The sequence below is a fragment of the Trichoderma harzianum genome (assembly GCF_003025095.1).
Source record: "Trichoderma harzianum CBS 226.95 unplaced genomic scaffold M431scaffold_7, whole genome shotgun sequence".
In the NCBI taxonomy this organism is placed as follows: domain Eukaryota; kingdom Fungi; phylum Ascomycota; class Sordariomycetes; order Hypocreales; family Hypocreaceae; genus Trichoderma; species Trichoderma harzianum.
Genome location: NW_020209255.1, coordinates 1,694,650 through 1,716,001, shown reverse-complemented (window position 1 = coordinate 1,716,001; position 21,352 = coordinate 1,694,650). Strand labels below are relative to the sequence as shown.

Here is a 21,352-nt window from a genome sequence, read left to right as displayed (position 1 = left end):
CTATGTGTATATATTAAGCAGACTAAGTGCTAACTAGTACGGGTCCTGCGAGCTGTGCTGTAACATGACAGGGGTTGTTTGACTTTTTGTTCCGCTGTCCTGCTAGATTACTCGTAACATATCATCATACATTCTGAATCACATGTCTCTTTTTTGCTTTTGCAACGGTAGGATCATTCGACTTGGAGCATGCTCGACTTGTTCATTTTCCCTCTCCTCTGTCCAGTATGCGCATTAAGCGCTCTCTCTGCTTGGCAACGGGCGCCATGGAAATTAGCAGCCGGTGGCAATACGACTTGCTGTTGGTGACAACAACTGCAAACCGGCCTATTATTTTCGTATAAGTTTCGTTTGTTATAAACCAGTCTGCAATGGCAATAGGGGTGCTTTAGTGCATAGCTCTAAGTGGGCCCGAGTTAATTAAAAAAGTGATAGATAGAGCCGATGCGCGTCGCGGCCTGGATTCTCAGGCACTAATAGCTTATAAGGCCCACCCCTCTAGCCTCTTTGTTTCCTTTTTATTTGATTACATGCAAGAGGCAGCGAATCCGCGATCTCGCTCTGCGCTGAGCCTGGCTCCTTCCTCAGCTATCCCTGCTGCCAACTAAACGTGAAGTTTGACAGTAGGTTAGCTTTAGCTGCTTTGAGCCACATGCATAGGGTGAGTTAGCTATCTTTAGGTTCCCGAGCTGGATTTCGTTATTTTAACAACCAGTTATCAGGCAACTAGTTTTTTTTGTGCGTTGGTTGGCGATTTTTCCCAAGCAAAAGGGCCTGCATAACAAGAAAGTTCCTCTTTTCTGCCGTCTTCCCTGCCCTTCCAGCTCTTTAGCTCGATTTTCGCTGTTCTTTGTCTCCTCCCCCCATTCCCATTTATCTATCCCCCCATGCGCGTGTCCGAACATGGCGGCTTCTCCTCCCCTTGTGACTTCGGATATACTCAATCCAGAAGCCTCACCTTCGCCGCGCATCAACGAGAACGAGACGCGTGAGGGCATCGCGTCCGTCATTTCCACCATTAGAGCCCAAATCGCAGACCAGCCAGCGGGAGCCATGGGGCCCGTGAGCCAGCCGCCGGCCATGGCGAACGCCGTGACGGGCAGCACCCCGCCAGTTCCTGTCCATGGAGGAGCGCCTACAGCATCGTCGCAGAGAGTTGTGCCATCGAACCTTGCGCCCAGTCCTACGAACGCAACTACTAATGCCAGCAACGGCTACCCGGCTGCTGTCCCGAATCGCAACCACCAGCCTCTTGTTTCGCCGCCGCTGTCTGGGCCGGCAGCAGCAGGCCAACCCGGTCAGAAACAGTTTGGGCCCATTGCCCCAAAGACAGCTCCAAGCGCGGAAAAGACCAGGGAGTACGAGAGACTCATGGACATGGTGCAGAACACAGATGCCTCGGTGGTGCGGCAGGTGGTTCGGGAAAATTGGCACAAGTGTCTGGTTGGGTCAGACTATCACTGTGGCTTTATCGTAAGTCGCGTGCTCTCTTTTGAACTCATCAGTTGTCTTGTCATGTTTCTTTTTCCAAAGTGTTTCGATGCTACCCGGTATCTGCTGGAGGATATAATCTCTCTTCCTCTTTCCTTCTAGCCTTTGTTCTACTGCGGTTTCATGCTTGCACACATAACATCCCTTTCGTTACATATGTCTTTGTCCTCCTCTTGCTCTCACACCACAATGGATGAACCACGGTCTAATTACATCTCCAGGCGAATGCCGCAATCAACTACTCCAATCCTACAGTCCTAAGTCGCACTATGTCAGAGAATGGTGACAAGGTGCTCAGGCATTCAAAACGTGAGATCGCCAAGCATTTTCGCGGTGAAGACCTTGATGAAATCGCAGACCTCATTGGTCCCAAGCTTGGTGAACGGTTCCAGGATAGGGTCATGGCCACACGTTTGGAAACCATCGGGGCCCAGGACCTCATCAACGCTTTGGCTAGAGCTGAGCGCCTTGGCTACCACATCAACGATGTTGTCAAGAAGAAACCCGGCCAGGGAGGCGAAACTGTTATCCCATCTATATCTGCGCTGCTTACTTCGCTTCCGCCTGTACAACCACACCAAATCCATGGAGGAGTCCCCCCGCCTCCGATGCCACCACACATGGGCCCAGGACCCCCACAACAGCCTCAGCAACCACCTCGAGCACCTCAAGGCCAACACCCTATCCCCATTATGCGGAACGGGAATATTACTTTTCAGCCGCCCTCCACTCCTTCCCAGTCTCCAACGGCTGCCATGCCAGTCGGAAATGTCGCGAGCCTGCCACATCCAAACCCGAACCAGACACCCGGGATAATGTATTGTGCAACATGCCATCGTCCTTGCAGCAGTTCAGATGCTCTTAGCTATGTAAGTATGCTCCTTTTCTCAACTCATATGCCAAGAAGCGCGTTATTCACAATCAACCAGCATTCGAAAAAGGCCAAGTGCCACACCTCCAGGCCAGTAGGAACCATTGATGTAGATGAGTGCATTCATTGCGGCTGTCAGTTCGAAAGCCCAGGTGGCCTCTCCTATCACACGAAGAGCTTCGTTTGCGGACAACACAACGAGGAGACCAGATCACACATCTTGGAATTGCTAAGACAGAGAGAACAATTACAAAAGATGACACCGCATCAGCCATCCAACAACCTCGGACCTCCGAGTTATCATATGACACCGCATCAGCCAGCCCCCCTTGCACCTGCTGTCATTAAGTCAAACATAACCCCAAGTCGCAGATCGGTTGGCTCTGCGCCGGCCGCAAGCCCCTCAACCAACGACCCCTACGCAAAGCTTACTCCAGAGAACCGAGCAAAATTCAATGCAGAAATGAAAGAGGTTGAAGAGCGTTATGGTCGCTTGAGGAAAGACGCAGAGGCGCTTCCGGCTGGCCAGCGTGAAGAAGAGCTGGCCAAGATCAAGAATCGATACAATACCAAGCAGAGCAATACCAGGAAGAAGTATGGAATCCGCCTTCGTGAGAGGCGTACCAACGCAGATATGGAACGCTCCTGGAATGCTGATCAAGCACACTCCGTAAAGAAGGCCCGTGTCGACGATGGGCAAGCGAGACCAACTAGTAATCAAGTTATGGAATCGCCACGTAGGAGAGTCCCCCTCGCCGAGATGGGAGGACTATCTGCCTCCTCGGCTACTGCGGAGCTGGTTGATCCTACAGCATCGTCTACGAATCCTCGGCCACCACCTCCAGCATATGGCCAACCAGCAGCAGTTGTTCACGGAGTTCCACTTGGGACATATCAAGGGACACCTGATGACCCCATGCAGATTGATGACGATACGAGCACGGGCACGGATTCTGACAACGTGGACATCCCGGCTAGGATCTAGACAGCTTGAGACAAGGGGGGTGCACCATTCAGGGGCAATGATCATATGGGCAGTGTGAAGACGCTGCTTCGGTTTGTTGGTTTGTCACGGAGGCGTGCTATTGCCTCACCCGAATTTTGCGAGGGGGGAGAAGGGGTCGAGGCAGAGCATTGGCAATTTGCCACTATTTGGAAGCGTTTTCAACGTCACTTGCTACTTTTCTTTTTACGTATATTCCTCCATCCGGATATGGGGAGTTTGGGATCTTAACAAGGCATCTGTAGCGGCGTATGGGTTCTTTTGCATTGGTTTGCGTTACTTTGCTGCTGAAGCATATTAGTTTCGGGAGGCCGTTTCAACAATCAAGGGGCGGCACGGCGTTTTAGAAGTTAAAGCAACGAGATTCATGGTGGGAGCACGACACGTATCTGCACAAGATGCTTTTTGTGGTTTGGAGAGCGAGCAATCTTGGGACAAAAGCCCATTGGGGGATTGATTAGAGGGCGAGGTAGACTATCTCATTTTCACAATACCAGCGCTATAGCTAGCTAGCTTATGATTTTGAATGAAAGCAAAAGTTCAACCTTGATGTCACTTGACTTGGATCAAAGCTCAAAAGTTGTGGATGTGGCTGACAAGTAAAGCTATGATGGTGTTAAGCATAATATTAGCGGCTTGGTGCATGATGCAGGCTACCCGTTTGCCTTTGTCTTGCCCTTCTCTACAGACAGATGAGCAAACGGCTTAATTTGACATTGATGTTTCGGGGGGGTTGGATCAAGTGGCATAAGCAAAGATTTCAACCTTGATTGCTGATCCTGTTTAGCATTTGACATATGCAAAACCCGTGAATCCATTAATAGCACAGTTGAGCACATGTGAGAATTGTACATAGCTCGAGTGAAGCTACTACGGGGTTGCCGTGGTGGGGTTGTAGAGCCGACGCCTGCGGGGGTTTCAGTTGCGGCCAGGGGAAGCTCTAGAGGAGCTCTAGAAGGTCCTGGGGGCTGATCCATGGGTCCTTTTCGGGGCAGAAGGGCGCTAAGTCGGAGCTCTTCAGCGGGTGGCTGCCCCATCGCCAGTGGGCTCGAGAGCCTTATGCGGCCGGTATGATGATGTACATGTACCCGGTACGGAGCACAGTACCTAAAGTACAGGGCCTTGCCGTTTCGATGATCAGTGCAGATCACCTGCTCTCACCTTGTCCTCTCTTCCCGTGTCCTCGTTTCTATTTTTCCGTGCTTCATTTTATTTTCAGTCATACTGTGTTACCTCAGAATCTGCCTGCACGCTCTACATTGGACGCGCCCGCATGATCGGCCGCCTTGGATTGCCCGACGCTCCATAACTCCGGAGGCAAGCGAAAAAAATGAAATGAGATGGTGGCCAGAGACAGGAAATAGATTCGAGGGGGGTAACGGAGCTACGGCAAGGCTGGCCCCCATCCAACGGTCTCTTGACGTTTGCTAACCAATTACTGCCCAGGTTTAAGATTGCATCGTTGCACGCACCTGACTTTGCCTTATGCCTTGTGAAAGTCTATTCTTCCTAGCCTCCAGAGGGGACCCGAAACGGGCTGCCCTGATGCAAAACGAGGAGCAGGGGGGTGGGTAATACGAAGCCAGGCCAGAGAGAGACGAACCGAACAAACAGAATTGCGGTGCGCGGCGCCAAGGTCGACCTTTGACAAATGCCGCGTCAAGCTCGAGCCTGCTCAGACGGGCTGAAGAGTGTGAAGAACGATTCAGACACAGGGTGACGTGGATGCGACTTGAGCACACGCCAGCTGGTGCCTCTGGCTTCTCTAGCGGCAGCGGCCCTCTGCGTTTGAGGTGTTGAAACAGATGGAGTCCGTAAGGACGATGCTCAGCTCCTGGGACAGGTGGAGGATCCCGGCGGATCTCACCATGGCCCTGCCGCCCCAAATCGACCACCCTCGCCCTGTGTGACCAATATTGCAAGAAATCGTGCCGCGAAGTGTTAATTAGCAGAGCCGTTTGAGCCTCGCTAACAAAACACCTTGGACTAATGGTCAGCCTGACACCCACCTAAGCTGGAAATTCCCAAACCGGGGGGGCAAGAGGCCAGCCTGTGTCGACTCTGGTCACGGACGCACACACGCGCGCACGCACGCACATACGCACATACGCTGGCCACCCCTGGAGGGGGGGTCATCATCTTCTCAGCATTGTCACCGTTACACGATGGCCCTGCCGTTTGGTATACTTGGGGAGTTGTAGGGCAGACGGCCATCACCGAGATTTGTCTTTTTTTGTTTTCGAAAGCTGGGGATATATAGTGTTTCATACAATCCGCCTGTCATCCGATGCGTGTTTTCATTCATGAGACATGTGTCGATGCTTGTGTTTGACGACTGGTTCGCACCCGATCTGTTTATAGTAGCAGCCTTCACCAAGCCGGAGCATTGCATTGCATTGCATCGCTTCCTTTCGCTTCGACTCGATATCTTCAATAAAACGTTTCCACCCACACCAGTGCGAGCTCGGAACGAGCTTACTGATGCTTATTGGATTGGACACCCCCCCTTTCGGCATCTCTAATCCTACACTCTTTTTTTTCTTTTCACTTTTACATTGAGGCATCTGAGCTGCCATCTACAACACTATTCAGACTTCTACTAATCGACTCAACCCCGTTACATCAAGGCAACCCGAATCAACATCATGAATAATACCTTGAGACCAGACACGAGAACCAGTCGGCGGATCTCGACTATAAGCCGGATGACCCTCGACAAGGAATTACCACCGACACCCGAGCCCGAACAGGATAATTCTGGGTTGACAACCATCCTCATTGGCCCCAAGAAGCGCCGTTTCAAAGTCAACTGCCAGCTACTCTGCGATGTCTCCCCATTTTTCCAAGAGCGTATCGAGGATCCCTTTCATTCACAAACAGTCTCATTATGGCTTCCTAGCGAATCGCCCGCCATGTTTGGTCTGTTCGTCGAGTGGGTACATTCTCCAGACACCTTCAGCGTATACCTCGACGACGTCATCACTTCAGCACAGAAGAAGGGCGAGAAGGAGTCTCTCGATATCCACTGGGCAATCATTCATCTTCACCTCTTCGCCTCGCAGCTCTCTCTTGGTTATCTACAGGATGCTTCCATAGACGCCATCCAAGACCTATATCTCAAATACGATTGGGATGTCCCACCCAAGTTGGTGGCATATCTTTACACCGAATGTGAAACAGGACCGTCGATACGCCTCCGCCGCTGGGCTGTTGCCATGGTTGCCTTTTGCCTGGCTGTAGGCGGGCAGCCCAAGTTTTCTGACCAAGATTTGGCAACATCTTATCCCATGCAGTTTCAGGCGCTTTTCCAGTCGCTGCCCGAATTCTCCGCCGATTACACTCAGCATATGGAAAACATGAAGGAGTCCGGCCACGACGTTCAGCTCAAGAACCCGCAGCTCCGCATCTCAGCCAACAAGCTGTGCAACAACAAACGGCTGTTTGGGTTTCGTGAGTGCTCCTTTCATTCTCACAGGTCAGCTGTTGGCGAAGGCCTTTGTCCTCATGCTGTTGTCAGGGCACCAAGCAGAGCGATGAGCGCACCGGATCTCCCCAGGCCGAGATGGAGGCATAGGCGACAAGACAGCAGCAACAATCCGCCAAGGTCCCTCTTCTCGCGAAACAGCCACAGAGACGACGAGGAGAAACCGCCAAGCATCCCACACTCAATAGCGAGCTCGATCATGTCAAAGTTTTCCTAATACGCGTGCCACGATTTGGTCACATTGAGCATGGCTTTTTTTCACATCGACTTTTTTTGTGGTTTTTTTCCCCTCCTTCCGCAATGGGGTGCAACGTACCATTCGCCTACAAGGGCGTTCGGCTGAATGGGGAGTTGACTCTGAAACAACTCGGCACTTCAGGTTTCAGATGATTGGGTGGACCGGCAGTGGTATGGTGCCATTGAACAGGTCATATTGAGGCAAGGCTCAGCTGAGGTTTATTTTTGTTTTATGCGCCTTGCCAATCGGAGACTTTGATGCGGGCCAGCTCGAGGCTGAGAAAGCTGATTCAAATGGTTTCTTTGTTTTTTCTTTTGTTCTATTTTTGCTCTTCGGTTTTGGAATTATGGGCACATGGGGAAATTATATCCCGGAGTATCAATGGGTAGATTTATGAAAAATGATGGGTTCTGGGTTTTTACGCTTTCATGTTGAAATATTATATCCTATAGACAGTCCGGCGGTTTAGAGAGGTTTTAATGACCAGAGCAAGTTGGTACTCTTCTTTAGTACTATTGATATCAATTTGTTGCGATGGCTTTTGTTTACTCTAGTGTGAACGATTATTTATTTCTATATAAGTATGACAGCAGTTACTAAAGAAATATAAATATAATAATAGTTACTAGGGAAATGTAGATATAGTAGTATTTACTAAAAAGTATTTTTCTCATTTTTTTGAACGTGCTATATCATATATCATCAAGCTTGAAAGCTAACAGAAGAAGAGAAAAATCATCAGACTCGGCTCAAAAGCTGTATAAACCTCCCTCTCAAGAAAAGTAAAGTAGAAAATAAAAGAGTAAACACCAGCTAGCATTCCCCTTTGGAGGGATAAACTCTGCCATGTACATCAATGTCCTCCTAGTCCATTTTTTTCCATCAAGATTTCAAGCAAAATCAGAAATCGACATTAAAACACCGGAAAATGAGTAATCAAGAGTCCAGAAGAAAAAGAAAAGAAGATGAAGAGGTGGACATTCGTCCCATCCAGTCGCTTTGCAAATGACGCAATATAAAAGAAGTAAACAAAAATAGCCAACACTTTTGTGGGGTGGGGTGGGAGAAACTGCTCCGGTACTGTTTCACATCGGGTTTCAGTATCCCGTACGTTCAATCATAACGTCATATTTCCATGGAAGCAATTTCGGCAAACATAAATATAACAACAAAACAAAAAACAGCGCTGTGGTCCGAAAATGTTTTAAAAAGGAGTATCTTCCAATGGTGGGTGCTTCATATCGAATAAAAGAAAGCATTGATTTCGTCAAAGAGTGAATTCGTTAAAATGAGCGTGTGTGGTATATATTTCGTTGCAAATGTCGCCCCTTGTTGAATAAGGGGGTTTTGTTGATTTGAGATGTGAACAGATTGTTGTCGAGATATCGGTACTCTGATATATAGTGGTTGATATATATATCGGGTATCATAAGGAAAACCAAAAGACTTGATTCAAAAAAAAAACTTGCAAAATGAGAGACGGAGGCGTATGCTGTTCCGAGAGAGAAAAACAAAAAGCAAATTTGTTGCCGTCTAGATGGACATGCGGTGCGGTCTTAAGCAGAAAGGCTTAAGATGCAATTCGTATACTGGTCGTGGATGTAGCATCGGGAGTATCGTAAAACGAAAAGAAGGTTCTTCATTTTTCTCGAAGAATTGGAGAGCGGCAAAGGTAATAACATCTCCTACGTGAGAGGAGGGGAAACCGGGAAATGAAGCAACGTTATTAGACAGGCGATTGTGACCGCCGGCGAGGGTGGTCGCGGCGGCGGAAATCCTTGAGTCGCTCGTCGATGTAAGCGAGGCGGCTTCGTAAAGATGACTTTGGGGACGTGCTTTCGGACTCGATGGGCTGCTGAACAGTGGCAAATGGCCTGCGAATGATACTAAAGTCGATGGCGGAGATGCTGTTTGATCGCCGGCCCGGGAAGGAGAAGCTTGCCTTGGCAGCAGAGAATGGAGAACCGAGTCTGAGGGGTGCGTCGGCGAGAGGAGGAGCGAGGCTCGGGCCCAGGCTCGGACCTAGGCTTGAACTTAGACCTGAAGCTCCTTGAGGTGCAATTGTGGCCGCGCCGGGTTTCTCAGTCTCTCCAGAAGGGGAAGATGATGGGGGCGGGGAGGCGGCACGAGGATGAGATGCTTCAAAGAGCTCCTGCAAGTTGGTCCGGGGAATGAAAAGTGCATCCCGTTGGGTCGAGGCGGTGGAGCTGAACTCGGCCGAGGGCGTGGCTTGAGTCGAAGCCCCATTGTTGGATGGATCAACCCAAAAGTCCGAGCCGAGACTAGGACGCTTCCTCCTGGGTTCGACGGCAGCAGACTGCTTGGATCTGCGCTTCTGATTGCTGCCCCGGCTGTTGTTACTGAGTCGAGCCGGCGAGCCTAGGCTACGCCTTCGAGTCCCCACAGAACTGCTTATTGGTCCCTGTGGCTCTAGGCTCATACCGAAGCCGTCTGCAAGCGAATTGGAAGCGCTGGGACCGTAGCTTCTAGCGACGAAGGGGGAGCCCAGCCGGGTAATGTCCGCACCGGCAGCTCCCGAGCCTGACACAGGGGCAGCGGCTTCTATCAGTGACGGCGGTGCGAAAAGCTCCATGGATGGCTGCTGATCTTGAGATCCGGTAAGCTGGGCCAGCGGTCCATGAGGCTGCATCGATTCGCATGTGCTGACCGCCAGGGACAGGGCCATGTCATTTCCAGAGAAGGCGGACTGGGAACGGCTTGGTGCCATTCGGCGGTTCCAGACGCGATTGGCTGTCCTGCCGAAAGGCGTAGGATTGCGGCCCATGTAGTGTTGATTGCGTGCAGCACTGGTCGCGCTGGCTTTGCAGAGCTCTCGCAGGTGAGCGCGAGTCGCTGCGCAGCTGTGCGGCCACTGCACGTAAGACGTCGGCGCAGCTTCAACGGTGGGCGTCGCGCTTCCGCTGTGATCGGTCTGCTTAGACTTTGACTTGGGGCCCTTCCAACTCCGCTTTGCTTCCCTGGCGACGCGCATACATACTCCCTGAGGAGGAATGCCGCTCTTGGCAACGTGAAACGGAGTGACGTGGGGATCTTGTAGATAGGTCATGTACACGGACCAGAGGTGTTGGCTCATTGACCTGGTCCACGGAGCTTTGCGCGAGCGCCTGCTGGACGCGGCGGGAGCGCGAACGGGTTTGATGGTTTTGCTACCGTCTTCAATTGACGAGGAACCGAGCAGGTCGACGTCGTCGTCGGCATCAATGCTGTACTGACTCAGGTTGTCTGAATTCAGAGAATAGCGGCTAAAGAGCGAGCTGCTTGTCTGCGTCGACTGCGCCGTTGACGGCCGACTGTCGCATTCTGGGCTCGACTCAAGGCAGCTGTAGGCCTGGTCGAGCGACCAATTGGGAAATCGCTTTGGCGATAGCGAGGGGACGGAGTGAGGAGCGGGAGTCTTGGGGGGTGAAGAGGTTCTTCCGCGATGCAAGTCGCCATCGTCGGGGAATAAGTGATAAGGGTTGAATTGAGGGAAGCTGGTGCTGAGCGTATCCACCATGTCTTCGTCGAGGAGACGAGGCTCTTCGATGCTTGGAATGGGTACGTCTGCTGTCGCGACGGACGCGAGGAATTGCTGGGTGGGAGCCTTGAGGTTGGACGAGGGAGCACGTCGCCTAAGTCGAAATCGCGGTCGCGGAGGAGAAGGGGGTCGAATGTCAGTCGTCGCGAAGGGCTCTGGGGTTTTAGGACCTCGAGCAGCCTTGCGAGACCCCCGTGTCCTAGGCGCCATGAGAGATTGCAAGGGAGGCATTGCGGCAGTTGGCGTCGAGGTATGCGAGCACGGAGAGCGTTGGAAAGGGAGGAGAGGCAGCGCTAAATGTACGATGCCGCGCCAACTGAGTCAATAATGGTGCGAAGCGTGATTGTGATGTCTTGAAAAGGTCGGAATGGCGCCTCTGGCAAGTCCCGCTTTGGTTTGTTATGTTATGGTTTGTCTTGTTTTGTCCAATGTTTTCTTTCTATTTCTGTCCTTCTGCTTCTCTTGTTCCTCCTTTGATTGTCCTGCGCAACGGGCGTCGCGCGACCAGACAGCGTCGAAAATATACGTTGGGCGAAAAAGCGCAGCAATTGTTGTTTTGTCTGAAGCGTCCACGAGCGGATGCGCCTTGATTGCGGATGCGCCCGAGAGAGCGGCGCGGGTCTGGCAGGAAGAGCTTCGTCGAGCAGTCTTAAACACTCATGTAACTGATGCGAACGTCGTCGCGACTGAGGAGGCGCGCGAGATTGGGCTTTGGGTCCCTTTTTCCCTGGTCGCCGCGGTGTGGGTAATGGTTCTGTCCTGGCTCTGGCGGGTGCGGTGAAGCGAGGCAAGGGGGTTCCGGATCCAAGGAATCTTTCAAGTCGTCCACGGGCGATCTGAGGCGCAAAGGCTGGCGGTCCAGCAGCTGGCGAGAGCGATGCAGCTGTTCGCAATCACAGACTCAGCCTCTCCCCACGGGTGGGATCGCGGGCTCAGAGGCAACGGCGCAAAGTGACTGGAATGGAGAAGAAACGGGGGAGAGAAGCGGGCGACAGGGTGGTGCTGGGTTTGTATGTAGGGCAGTGGGGAGTGCAAGCGCAAGCAGAGTGCATCGGCCAGCGCAGGCCACTAACGGGGCCGCTAGACGGGCCACGGACAGGGCAGCCCAGAGCCAAAAACAGCCACTGCGAGCCCTCCGTCCAGCGGAGGCGGGCCCCTGCTGGAGCCAAGCTGCGGGTGGCGCGGGCCCTCTGAAAGCGTCGTCTGCGGTACCGGTACTTGCAGCCCGCAACTTCGGCCTCCGGTGCAGCGTGTACAGGTACTGGCGCTGCTGCGTGCGATACATCTCAACTGAGCTAAAAACTCGAACCCTCGACTTCGTCCACCAGGGTACATGTACTTGTATGGCGATTCAGACGCACGCCCCCCGAAAGTCGTACCGGCGATTTCTGGGCCCAACGGATGCGATGCCACCGTCGGCTCCAGTCTCTTGCGCCGGGCACTGGTAAGGAGAGCAGTCAGGGCCTCGAGAAGGATTAGGAGGCGAAGAGACCCTGATTGACCCTGAAATTGGAGGATCAATTGACAGGTTGGTGTGTACACGGTCGAGATGCTTGTCTTTGCTGGTTCTGTCTCAGCGTTCAGCGCATTGAACCATGCGGTTAAACGGAGAGGCCGACTCAGATCCCGGAGCACGGAGGATAGACTACAATGCTACAACAATACAGATGTTTCAATGTACGGGAAGAAACAAGGAGACAGTACTCGTACGAGTCCAGATCTACAGTACAAGGGCATGGCACGTTGACGATATGTCGACCACAACCGTGAATCCCAAGGACCACGCCCATTACCCCTTGGGGTTGTAAACGAGCACCAGGTACGAGTACGGACATCCAAAGACCTGAGCTAATTCCTAGTGCTACTACTTCGCACTTGAACGTGCTATTCCCACCGCTCACAACCTCGACAACGCTCCTCAAGAGGTGCCAGCGTACCAGATGGCCCATGTGGCATATTCCCTCTCGCTTTCCTTCGTGGCGTGAGAGCGACAGGTCAGGTCTAGCGCAAAAGGGGACGGCTCGTCTTGAAGCGTCTTGAAGCCGGCCACGGTGCCTCCTCATTCGTGTCATGTGTGTTCTGCCAGGGGTGGGACATTTGACGGCTTGCTTCTACTAGGGCTCGTCCGCTGTCACTATCACCGTCCTGGCGAGCACTCGCACACACGCCCGCATGGAGCTGATCTTGGTTGGTCACACATTGCAGACAGTGCGGCGAGAAGTCTACGAAAGTCGAGCGGGTGGAGCTTGGCTGCCAAAAAGTTGGATGCCACCAAAAAGCTTGACCAACTTGAAAAGGACCGAGATTTTCCCTTCCGAAGCCTCTTGCGTCTGTTTCTGCAGCCCCTCCCTTCCCTTGCTCTAGCAGGTCGGGAGAAGATTGCTAGTAGGACCGCAGAAGTCTAGCAATGGCACGGCTCGGAAGCCTTACCGGCATCAGGGGAAAAGCAGGACAAGATAAAGTGCGCGGATTGCTCCGTACGGGGGCTAGAACTTTCGTCTCGAGGGTCCTGGAAGTGGATATTGAAGCACAGAGTCCGGACACGGCCGCACTGTGAAGGAATTCTACAACTATATCTGGTCTGCTGATTTACTTGCAACTTGGACTAATGTTTTTCATCTCAGCACTCATCCCACGTGTGCACACCTTGGCAATACTAATTCCATGTACGAGACCACGCGGCTGTTGAGACAGGAGGCGCTTGTAAGACCACACAAGCAGGCATGCAGCCTTGCTTCCCATTGCCAGCGCAGATGTACAAGTGCTGCGCCCGTATCTATGAAAAGAAGGGGGCAAATGAGAAAAATGACAGTCTTTTTTCTCACCCATGACATAGCAGCCACGACAGCTTTGCGATTGATCACTTGTCGTTGCAGAATGGCCCATGGGCTGTGCGCTGTGCGAGGACAATGAGCTTGAAAAATTCTGGGCTCAGCGCGCTAAAGTGCAATTTCGCGAAAAGAACGCGTCTAAACGCGTCTGAGGGGAAAACATGTGCATCATAAAAGCGGGGCTTTGCTATCAGTTAAGCAAGCAAGCGAGGGGATGGCATTCGGCCGATAGCCAACGGGAGCACAACACAAATGCTGATTGGACGGGATCAAGTCGACTGATGTCGTCGATTGATGATGTGGCCAAGGAGATGATTGACTGATAAGAACTGCCATTGCCATTGTCATTGACTATCACTGACGCTGACACTGACATTGACACTGACACTGGAAATTAACGTTTGCTTTAAGACGGGAACTCGGGATCCTCACCTTAGAGTCGCAGCCGCCATGCAAGAGCTTCGGCGAATATCGACCATGTACGATACAATGGAAGTGAGAGACACTGCGGGTACGGCCGGCCCACCCATGATTGGAGCATATCGCTGCCAGTCAGAAGCACGCACGTCGAGCTCCCGATGCTCCAATGAGGCCGTGCCAGACATGTGGCGAGCCATTGGGCAGTGACAAGGAGCCCTCCAGCCCTCCCTGATACGTTGAAAAGAGCGGCTTCGGATAGGCTAATGAGGGGCCTTGCCTCCATGGTACGGGAATACGGAAACAAAGTGCCTGTGATAAACCGGAAAAGAGCTTGAAGAGAACAAGGCGTCGTCAGAGTCACAGCAAGTGATCCAACTAATGTGATGTGATGAACCAGGAGCACTAGGCTATTGTCCATGAACTATTCTTTATTACTTGAGCAGTGCTGGCTCCCAGTTCTGTTCATATCTTTGCCAGTAGATGTACGAGTAGACAGACACACGCCATCTTGGTACCCTTTGGTCCTTGGGCAGCAGTCAACAAGAGTCACCTCCCGAGTACGGCCGGGTTGGGCGAGAAAACAGCGCGCCATATTGCCCATCACCCTCTTCTCAAAGCGGAAAGTCAACAACCATGCCAGTTCTTTCATAAGCCACCTAATGAGCTGCCTATCTATTCTTTCTTTTCTTATATACCGCTAGTACTACCAGGAATGACTATATCCAACCGAAGATGATCCATCCTTTATCAAGATAATCAACCTGAACCTTGGCCTACCCTACTCCTTCGCATATTCTGCTCCTCCTCACCGGTTTGGTTGCAGCGTGCGCGCTGATGCTGCCGTTGAGGGGTCATCAGCACGCATATGTAGGCATGGACATGTGGGCGCGAACAACGCACATACCCAACTTGTGCATGCCTTCCGAGGACTTGTACAGCAGACTCCAAGCGACACCACCTTTGCGAGGCGGCTTTGCTTTCCGGCAATGTGGGGGAATAGGATCCGTGTCATTGGCAGGACTCGAGACTACACACGGCCTGTGTCTCCAGGGCTGAAAACGCTCTTTTCGAATCGACCCATTTCCACAGATGGGGAAGAGTGCTTGCTCATTCCCACTTTCGAATAACAACTCCCGAGTGCATTGTCTCATGTAACCCCCAGCGCAGGCGGCATCTAGGGCCACGAAGCCGGGCGAATAGCAACTTGCTGCTGCTGCTACAGGTGCAGGCGAGGTGGTTTACAACAAGCTCCTACAGGTGCTGAGAAGCCCCATACATGTGCTTGGCCGACATGTAGGCATGCGTGGTACGTGTCTCAAGCCCTCTATTATACTACTCGTGCTTTGTGCCTGAGAGTCATGGTATTGCAGTCGCTGACAAGCTCTCCCTACTAAGACAGCATGCACGTACACGTACCGATTACACGTACACAATATGGGAGATGAATTGTACGAGCCAGCCTCAGACACGATGCACTGCGATTATGCACGCTGCTGGGGGAATTGAGCACACTAATCCCAGATGATGCCATCGACCGACATGTGCATCCAACTCACATCGGACCTGTCTGTCAAGCTCAAAGGGGGCTGCTCGTCCTCCCCATCCTCGACTTTTGGTGGTGGCCTCGTACCAATCAGTCTCGTCGGAACGAGGTCAGCCGCGTCCGCCCGGTGACAACCTCGCAGATGCCGCTCCACAGTTATTCGTCATATTGCGGCAGACGGACAGGCGTGAGTCAAGGTCATGCTTTTACACTGGGGAAAGGCCACGATCAAAGCCAGAGTCAGAGACAAGCAAACCAGCAGGCAAGCAAACAAGCAAGCAGATGTACGGAGGGGGATAATGTATGTATGCAAGAGTATGTGCGCATGCACAGGAGGTAGGAATGGGAGAATGGGGCAACGGGCAGAAGCAGCATCACGAAATTACGAGATACTCTACTCGTACTAGGCACTGCGAGTATATGTACGGTATATGTAGGGCGGCAGCATGGACAGGACGACGCTGTTCCACGTATGCCTCTGTGTACAAGGTGAATGGCGGCATCGATTGGTCGAGGCTGCGAGGGCTGTGGGTTATTCGCCAGATGTCAGATGAAGTGCATGAGCTTTGCTGCGAATACATATATGGTGGGGGTCTTGTTGGGCATCTATGCCTCTCCCCCGACTTTGCAAAAAAAAGAGCTTGCCAGAAAACTTCGTTTCTCATCCTCTTGCAAACCCAAGAACTCTAGCCGTCGACTTAGCGTTTCGAAGCTCCAGATTCGAGATCTCCCTAGGCCCGTCTCGCGTGCCCTTCTGCTAGGTACCCGTTCTAGGCGTCGGAGATTCGGATCCGTCCGCTACTATCCACTGAAACCCCACGCCAGCATGGATTTTTTTTCCAACCAACATTTGCCAACCCAAAATCCCGTCGCATTCGGGCCTCAGACCGATCGACCCAGATCGTGCATCGCTGTCGGTTTGTGACAGGTATCTCGAGGCTAGCGCTCGTATTGCCACCTGTACGTATTGTGATTCGATGTGATTTGATTTTTTTTTTTTTTGTTATCTTTTTTTTCTCCTGACCGACTGGCTGACGGGGAGACGCCATCAGACTCGGACTACGAAAACAAGGCGGACGCCATTACATCATGCCAGCCGCCAACACCGTGACGCTGGACAATCTGTCCCAGAAGCTCCCCCAATGGCGGCCAGACGAGCAGAACCACCTGTACGCCGTCGTTGACATGGGCAGGTTAGTCGCCTGGGAGCTCTTCTGGTTGAACTGCTGGCACTGACAATGACACTAGCAATGGCATTCGCTTCAGCATCACTTCCCTGGCACCTCCTCGTGCTCGTCTTCTCACCCCGGTCTACTCTGCAAGAGAGGCCATCTCGCTGTTTGATGCCCTGACACCGTCCCCCTCCGGGCCTGTTTTCCCTACCGCAACCATAGAAGCGGTGTCTTCTGCCATAGCACGCTTTCATCACCTTGCTGTCTCTCATGATGTCCCTCCCCAACATATCATGATGCTGGCTACTGAGGCCATGCGGCGGGCCGTCAACGCCCCTGAGATGCTAGATGCTATCGCAAAGGCCACTGGAGGACTGAGTGTTTCCATCCTTGATCCTCCCGTCGAGACACTACTTGGCGCCGTCATGGGATCGAGGAGTGGCCTCGGGGGTGTTCCTGGCGGTGCTCTGTTCCTTGACCTTGGGGGCGGAAGCGTGCAGATGACTTGGGTGGACACTAGTACTCAAGACTACGAAATAGAGGCAGCTCGTGCCGGAGGGAGCCTGCCTTATGGTGCCGCAAAGCTAATGCGTGTGCTACAAGAGAATCCCGAGCATGTGCGCGCTGCCGAGACGGCTAACCTAAGGGATGGCTTCCGGGAATTATACGCCGAACTATGCTCCAAGTTTTCCGCTCTACAAGCCATCAAGGCTGCAAACGAGACAGGAGAAGAGGTTCTCGTCGATGTTTACATGTGCGGTGGCGGGTTCCGCGGCTACGGCAGCATGCTGATGCATGACGACCCTATCAGTCCCTACCCCATCTCGTCATCCAACACCTATGCTGTTCGTGGCTCGCGGTTCAAGGAGACAACCAGAATGCTGCACATGAACCAAAACTACGATGGTAAGATCTTTGGCTTGTCCAAGAGGCGCAGACAGCAGTTCCCTGCCATTGTCACCGTCGTCGAGGCTTTCATCGAAGCTGTTCCATACCTTGGCTGGGTCACCTTCTGCGGAGGGTCCAATCGACAAGGCGCTTTGATGATGAAGCTTCCCCAAGAAATTAGAGAGAGTAACCCTCTTGATGTCCTGGCCAATGTACGAGATGGTGAAAAAGAAGTTTTTGAAGCCATTCTGGGAAAACTATCAGAATCTCTTCCGTCGGACTTCGCCCACGCCCGCCTCCCCACCATCTTCAATACCGGTGCGGGCATGCTCTTCATTAGAGAGATCTGGAACCGCCACGGCCATGACGCAGACTCCAATACTGCTTTTGCCGTCCACGATGCTGTCTCTCGCGACACCGACTGCCCCGGCCTGACTCATCTTGTCCGCGCGCTCCTTGGCCTTGGCGTCGCCGCGAGATGGGGAGGCAACCTCGGGCCTCTTGATGCCCAACTACACAAAGGCCTACAGGGTATACTTGATGACAGGGGTGTCGATTCGTCTTTCTGGGCCCAGTACCTTGGTGCCGTCGCAAGTGTCCTAGCCACCATCTTCCCTGTCATGCCGAAGCAAGCGGGCCAAGTAATCGACGCTATCAGGTAAAGTTTCAAACCCAAACCTGCATTGACTTTTACATGACCAAAAGCCTAACCGTACACAGCTTCGAGTCACGCGTCGAACACAGAGAGGGCAAGAAGGACAAAGTTTCGTTGAAGATTGGCTTAGCTAGCGAAGTTGCCAGACGTATCAACAAGGAGGATCTCATCGACCATGTCAACTCTGCGGCTAAAGTCAATGCAAAGGCCACCAAGACGATCTCAACACAAATAGTCATTCAATCATGATTCATTCATACTGTCTAATTTTCAATTTTTGTCCAGGTGAGCAAAATCAAGACAAACAAAACAAACAAAAGAAAAAACATGAACCCGTAAACCCTCCCCCGAACACCAAAGCAGTGACGCCGATTTTTTTTCGTTTCCTAGTCATTCGTTCCATTTGCATTCTCGGTTGTCATCAAGTCGTAACTCATGAAGCATGTTTTTAGAAAGAGTAAAACATTTACTCGGCATCATCATCACAGTCGTCCTCAACTGTGTGCTTTGAGGACTTAGCCTTGGAAGGGCGCTTCCTGGCGTTCATCTTCTTCAGCTCGTGGTTCACCACGAAGACGCACAGCAGTTGATCAATCTCGCTCTTTGAAGACTGCAGTTTCTGATCTGATACAGATGTTAGCATGGTTTCACAATGACATGGCATCGAGCAGAAACTTACAGTGGTCTTTGCGAGCGTCGAGAAGGTGCTGGGCAGCCTCGCGGATTGCTCTGCTATGGCATGCCGCAGCAGGGTAAGTGGGAGACTTGAGCCAGTCCAGTGACAGCTCCAGGCTTTTCTTTGTTCGGAATTGGTAGTGGTAAAACACCACCAAGAGCGGGAAGAAGCTGTCTGCGAGACGCTTATAGATCTGTCCCTGGATGGCAACTAGCAAGTTTGTTAGTACTCGTGCTCAGGCTCATTTCATTTGCTTCATCTCTCTTCTTTATCCTGCTTTGGGGCTACTTACTGTTTTGAGCAGACTCGCTCTTGCTGCTCGCAAGGCGGCCGATATGGGTCTTGAAACCCTGGAGGAGCTCTCGGTACATGAGGATGAGCAGCCACATACTCGCCCAGATGGCGATTCTATCTTGCGTCTTTGTTGGGAGTTGCTGCGCAATGCACTCGTCCATCTCCTTGAGAATGTCATGCTCCAGTGAGTAAATGGCTCGTCGGGCAATGTTCCTCAGCTGAGCCTGGACAGACAGTGGGAGAGTGGTGAGCTTGTTGGTTGGATCCAAGCACCAGAAAGATCTTGCTTTCCAAATGCGGAAGAAGCAGTTCATTCTGTGGACTTTATTGACGAGGTCATGCTGCGAGATACGGTTAGCTCGGTGATGACAGGTCACAAAGGGCCTTTTTTTTTTCATTGGGTCATACCTTGGGAAGTCCCCAGCCCTCTTCCGAGTATGCAAACACGAAGCTCTGGACTGCTTGCTGAAAGTCGGACTTTTGCTCTGTCTGGATCTGGTTCTCAACCCATCTCTGCAGAAGCTGGTGGCTCGGAACGCAGTCTCGAGGGAAGTCGGCCTTTGTCAGGCTGCCCGTCTCCTCGGAGCCCCCCTGCGACCGGTAGGCCTGGACCGTGGCGCGCAGAGCCGGCAGGCTGGTGTCTGGGGTAAAGAAGACCGAGATCTCTCGGGGCTTTCCGGTGTAAAACCGGGGGCCGGAGCAAAGTTGCTCCTCATCTTTGGGATTGGTGGACCAAACATCTACACAAAAATGCACAGTCAGTACCCTGAACCAACGGCTTGCTCAAATGATGCACAATTTGCATTGTGCCGTGCGCCACATACCGGGGATCTTGCCCATTACGGGCCAAAACGTGGATGGTGTGGCGCGAGTGCAGGCCAGGTGAGAATGGTCTGGGAACGCCTTCCTGCACGTTGGGCAGACTCCACTATCATGGCACTGGAAGAGGATAATCTCAGCTTTCCTGTCATTCAATTGGGGGACCTGGGAGGTACAGTGACTTCTTACTCGGGTCTTAGACACACGGCATGGCAGGCAGGCTCCACTCTTGCGGACGTCTGCCGTCTGGCCGGGGTCTACCAACTGCCGTTGCCTCTTCTCTAGGTCATTGCCAGATCGTCGACGCTTCAGCTTTGAGGACTGGTCGACGGCCCTTCTGAGGCGATCTTCTAGACCTTGAAGGTGATGGGGGTAACCTTGGACCATGCCCTTGGAAGGGTCGGTCTGAGGGTAGGTCCACTCATCGTCCTGAGCCTGAACCTCCCTGAGGGAAGCCTCCGGGTGGTAGTGGCCATCGTCTAGTGGCTCTAGGAAGGGAGAGGACCCCGAGTGGTCAGAGGGCGAGGTGCTGCCACCACCCTGGACCAGGTCCGGAGGGGTCTGACCGGCCGAGTAGTCAGACGTGAGTCCATCGTCAGACGAGTACGAAGGCATGTCGAAGAAATCCCTATCGGACTCAAGAGTAAGGTCTCTAATGAAGGATGGGATGTCGGTGATGATCCTGCTAAGGGATTGCTTGCGGAGATGGTGATGGGAAGAAGGATCAGATGTCTTAGCGTCCCCGGAGTACGCTTGCCAGTCGAAGACCTGGTGGAAGAGCTCCTCTAGCTCCGGGGAAGGGGAGAGACGGGGGTTTTCAAGTTCCATCCGGGTCATGTCCCGAGGGAAATCCATGTTGATATCCGTGTAAGTCACGGGATGCAGTGGGACCTTGCCTAGCTACCAGGACGAATTGAAGCAGGTGGCTTCCTGTCAGATGGACGATAAGGTGAAGATGCCCAATGTCCCAGGTCTTTTGTGTAAGATTTGTCTGCTTCAGGAACTCTGCCTGACACAAGAGAATTATAGATTTGGCATCCAAGGGGACTCTGGGTTCGTCCTGCGACTTACACCACCATCGGATGTGCATTCTCGGTGGAAGCTGGGGACTTGATTGGTCAATCCGCCTGTGGACCCCCTCTCTTCTGACCAATAATAGCCTTGTCTTTCACCGATTTTGACCACCGACCAGGACTTGGGCCATTAGCGCGAATGTCAGGTGACTCCCCGCGAGACTCTCCGGACGTCTCCAATGGGACGATTGTGCGAATCCATGGAGAGGGCAAAGCCGAATAAACTCATTTTGGCCCGGATGTGGCCTGTTGTGTCCAGCAGAGTGCTCGGATGGCCTGTGGGAGCGTTGGGGCGGGTTGAATGGGCGGATTGGCGAGGCGTGGCCAGATGCTCCTCCTCGACTTTGGATCGCGGG

General features: G+C 52.6%; 6 protein-coding genes across 6 annotated transcripts; 3 read left to right on the top strand and 3 right to left on the bottom strand.

Moving 5' to 3' along the window:
- Window positions 1–1,371: 1,371 nt before the first annotated feature.
- M431DRAFT_87749 (hypothetical protein) lies at window positions 1,372–3,347 on the top strand (the record flags this gene model as incomplete). Its single annotated transcript, XM_024923830.1, has 3 exons — window positions 1,372–1,473; window positions 1,713–2,360; window positions 2,421–3,347. The coding sequence occupies 3 exons, from the start codon at window positions 1,372–1,374 to the stop codon at window positions 3,345–3,347; spliced, it is 1,677 nt and encodes a 558-aa protein (XP_024773820.1).
- A 2,663-nt stretch (window positions 3,348–6,010) lies between these two features.
- Window positions 6,011–7,066, top strand: M431DRAFT_6377 (hypothetical protein; the record flags this gene model as incomplete). Its single annotated transcript, XM_024921646.1, has 1 exon — window positions 6,011–7,066. One exon carries the CDS (start codon window positions 6,011–6,013, stop codon window positions 7,064–7,066), a length of 1,056 nt encoding a protein of 351 aa, XP_024773819.1.
- A 1,747-nt stretch (window positions 7,067–8,813) lies between these two features.
- M431DRAFT_86397 (hypothetical protein) lies at window positions 8,814–10,835 on the bottom strand (the record flags this gene model as incomplete). Its single annotated transcript, XM_024923674.1, has 1 exon — window positions 8,814–10,835. One exon carries the CDS (start codon window positions 10,833–10,835, stop codon window positions 8,814–8,816), a length of 2,022 nt encoding a protein of 673 aa, XP_024773818.1.
- A 2,853-nt stretch (window positions 10,836–13,688) lies between these two features.
- On the bottom strand, window positions 13,689–14,512 carry M431DRAFT_451112 (hypothetical protein). The gene is made up of 2 exons (XM_024915267.1): window positions 13,889–14,512; window positions 13,689–13,837 (listed from the first exon to the last, which is right to left on the bottom strand). The coding sequence occupies exon 1, from the start codon at window positions 14,292–14,294 to the stop codon at window positions 13,890–13,892; it is 405 nt and encodes a 134-aa protein (XP_024773817.1). The 5' UTR covers window positions 14,295–14,512; the 3' UTR covers window positions 13,689–13,837; window position 13,889.
- Window positions 14,513–16,263: 1,751 nt separating this feature from the next.
- On the top strand, window positions 16,264–18,414 carry M431DRAFT_450927 (hypothetical protein). Its single transcript, XM_024915262.1, has 4 exons — window positions 16,264–16,379; window positions 16,472–16,612; window positions 16,668–18,137; window positions 18,200–18,414. Exons 2-4 carry the CDS (start codon window positions 16,509–16,511, stop codon window positions 18,381–18,383), a joined length of 1,758 nt encoding a protein of 585 aa, XP_024773816.1. The 5' UTR covers window positions 16,264–16,379; window positions 16,472–16,508; the 3' UTR covers window positions 18,384–18,414.
- A 186-nt stretch (window positions 18,415–18,600) lies between these two features.
- M431DRAFT_86884 (hypothetical protein) lies at window positions 18,601–20,778 on the bottom strand (the record flags this gene model as incomplete). Its single annotated transcript, XM_024923731.1, has 6 exons — window positions 18,601–18,758; window positions 18,814–19,044; window positions 19,160–19,445; window positions 19,513–19,844; window positions 19,929–20,043; window positions 20,113–20,778. The coding sequence occupies 6 exons, from the start codon at window positions 20,776–20,778 to the stop codon at window positions 18,601–18,603; spliced, it is 1,788 nt and encodes a 595-aa protein (XP_024773815.1).
- Window positions 20,779–21,352: the final 574 nt, after the last annotated feature.

Bases quoted from the DNA above. Each gene is read 5' to 3' on its own strand.
- M431DRAFT_451112 (XM_024915267.1), bottom strand. From the start codon at position 14,294: ATGGACAATAGCCTAGTGCTCCTGGTTCATCACATCACATTAGTTGGA.
- M431DRAFT_450927 (XM_024915262.1), top strand. From the start codon at position 16,509: ATGCCAGCCGCCAACACCGTGACGCTGGACAATCTGTCCCAGAAGCTC. The intron at 16,613-16,667 runs GTTAGTCGCCTG...CAATGACACTAG, and splicing joins GCCGTCGTTGACATGGGCAG to CAATGGCATTCGCTTCAGCA. The intron at 18,138-18,199 runs GTAAAGTTTCAA...AACCGTACACAG, and splicing joins CAAGTAATCGACGCTATCAG to CTTCGAGTCACGCGTCGAAC.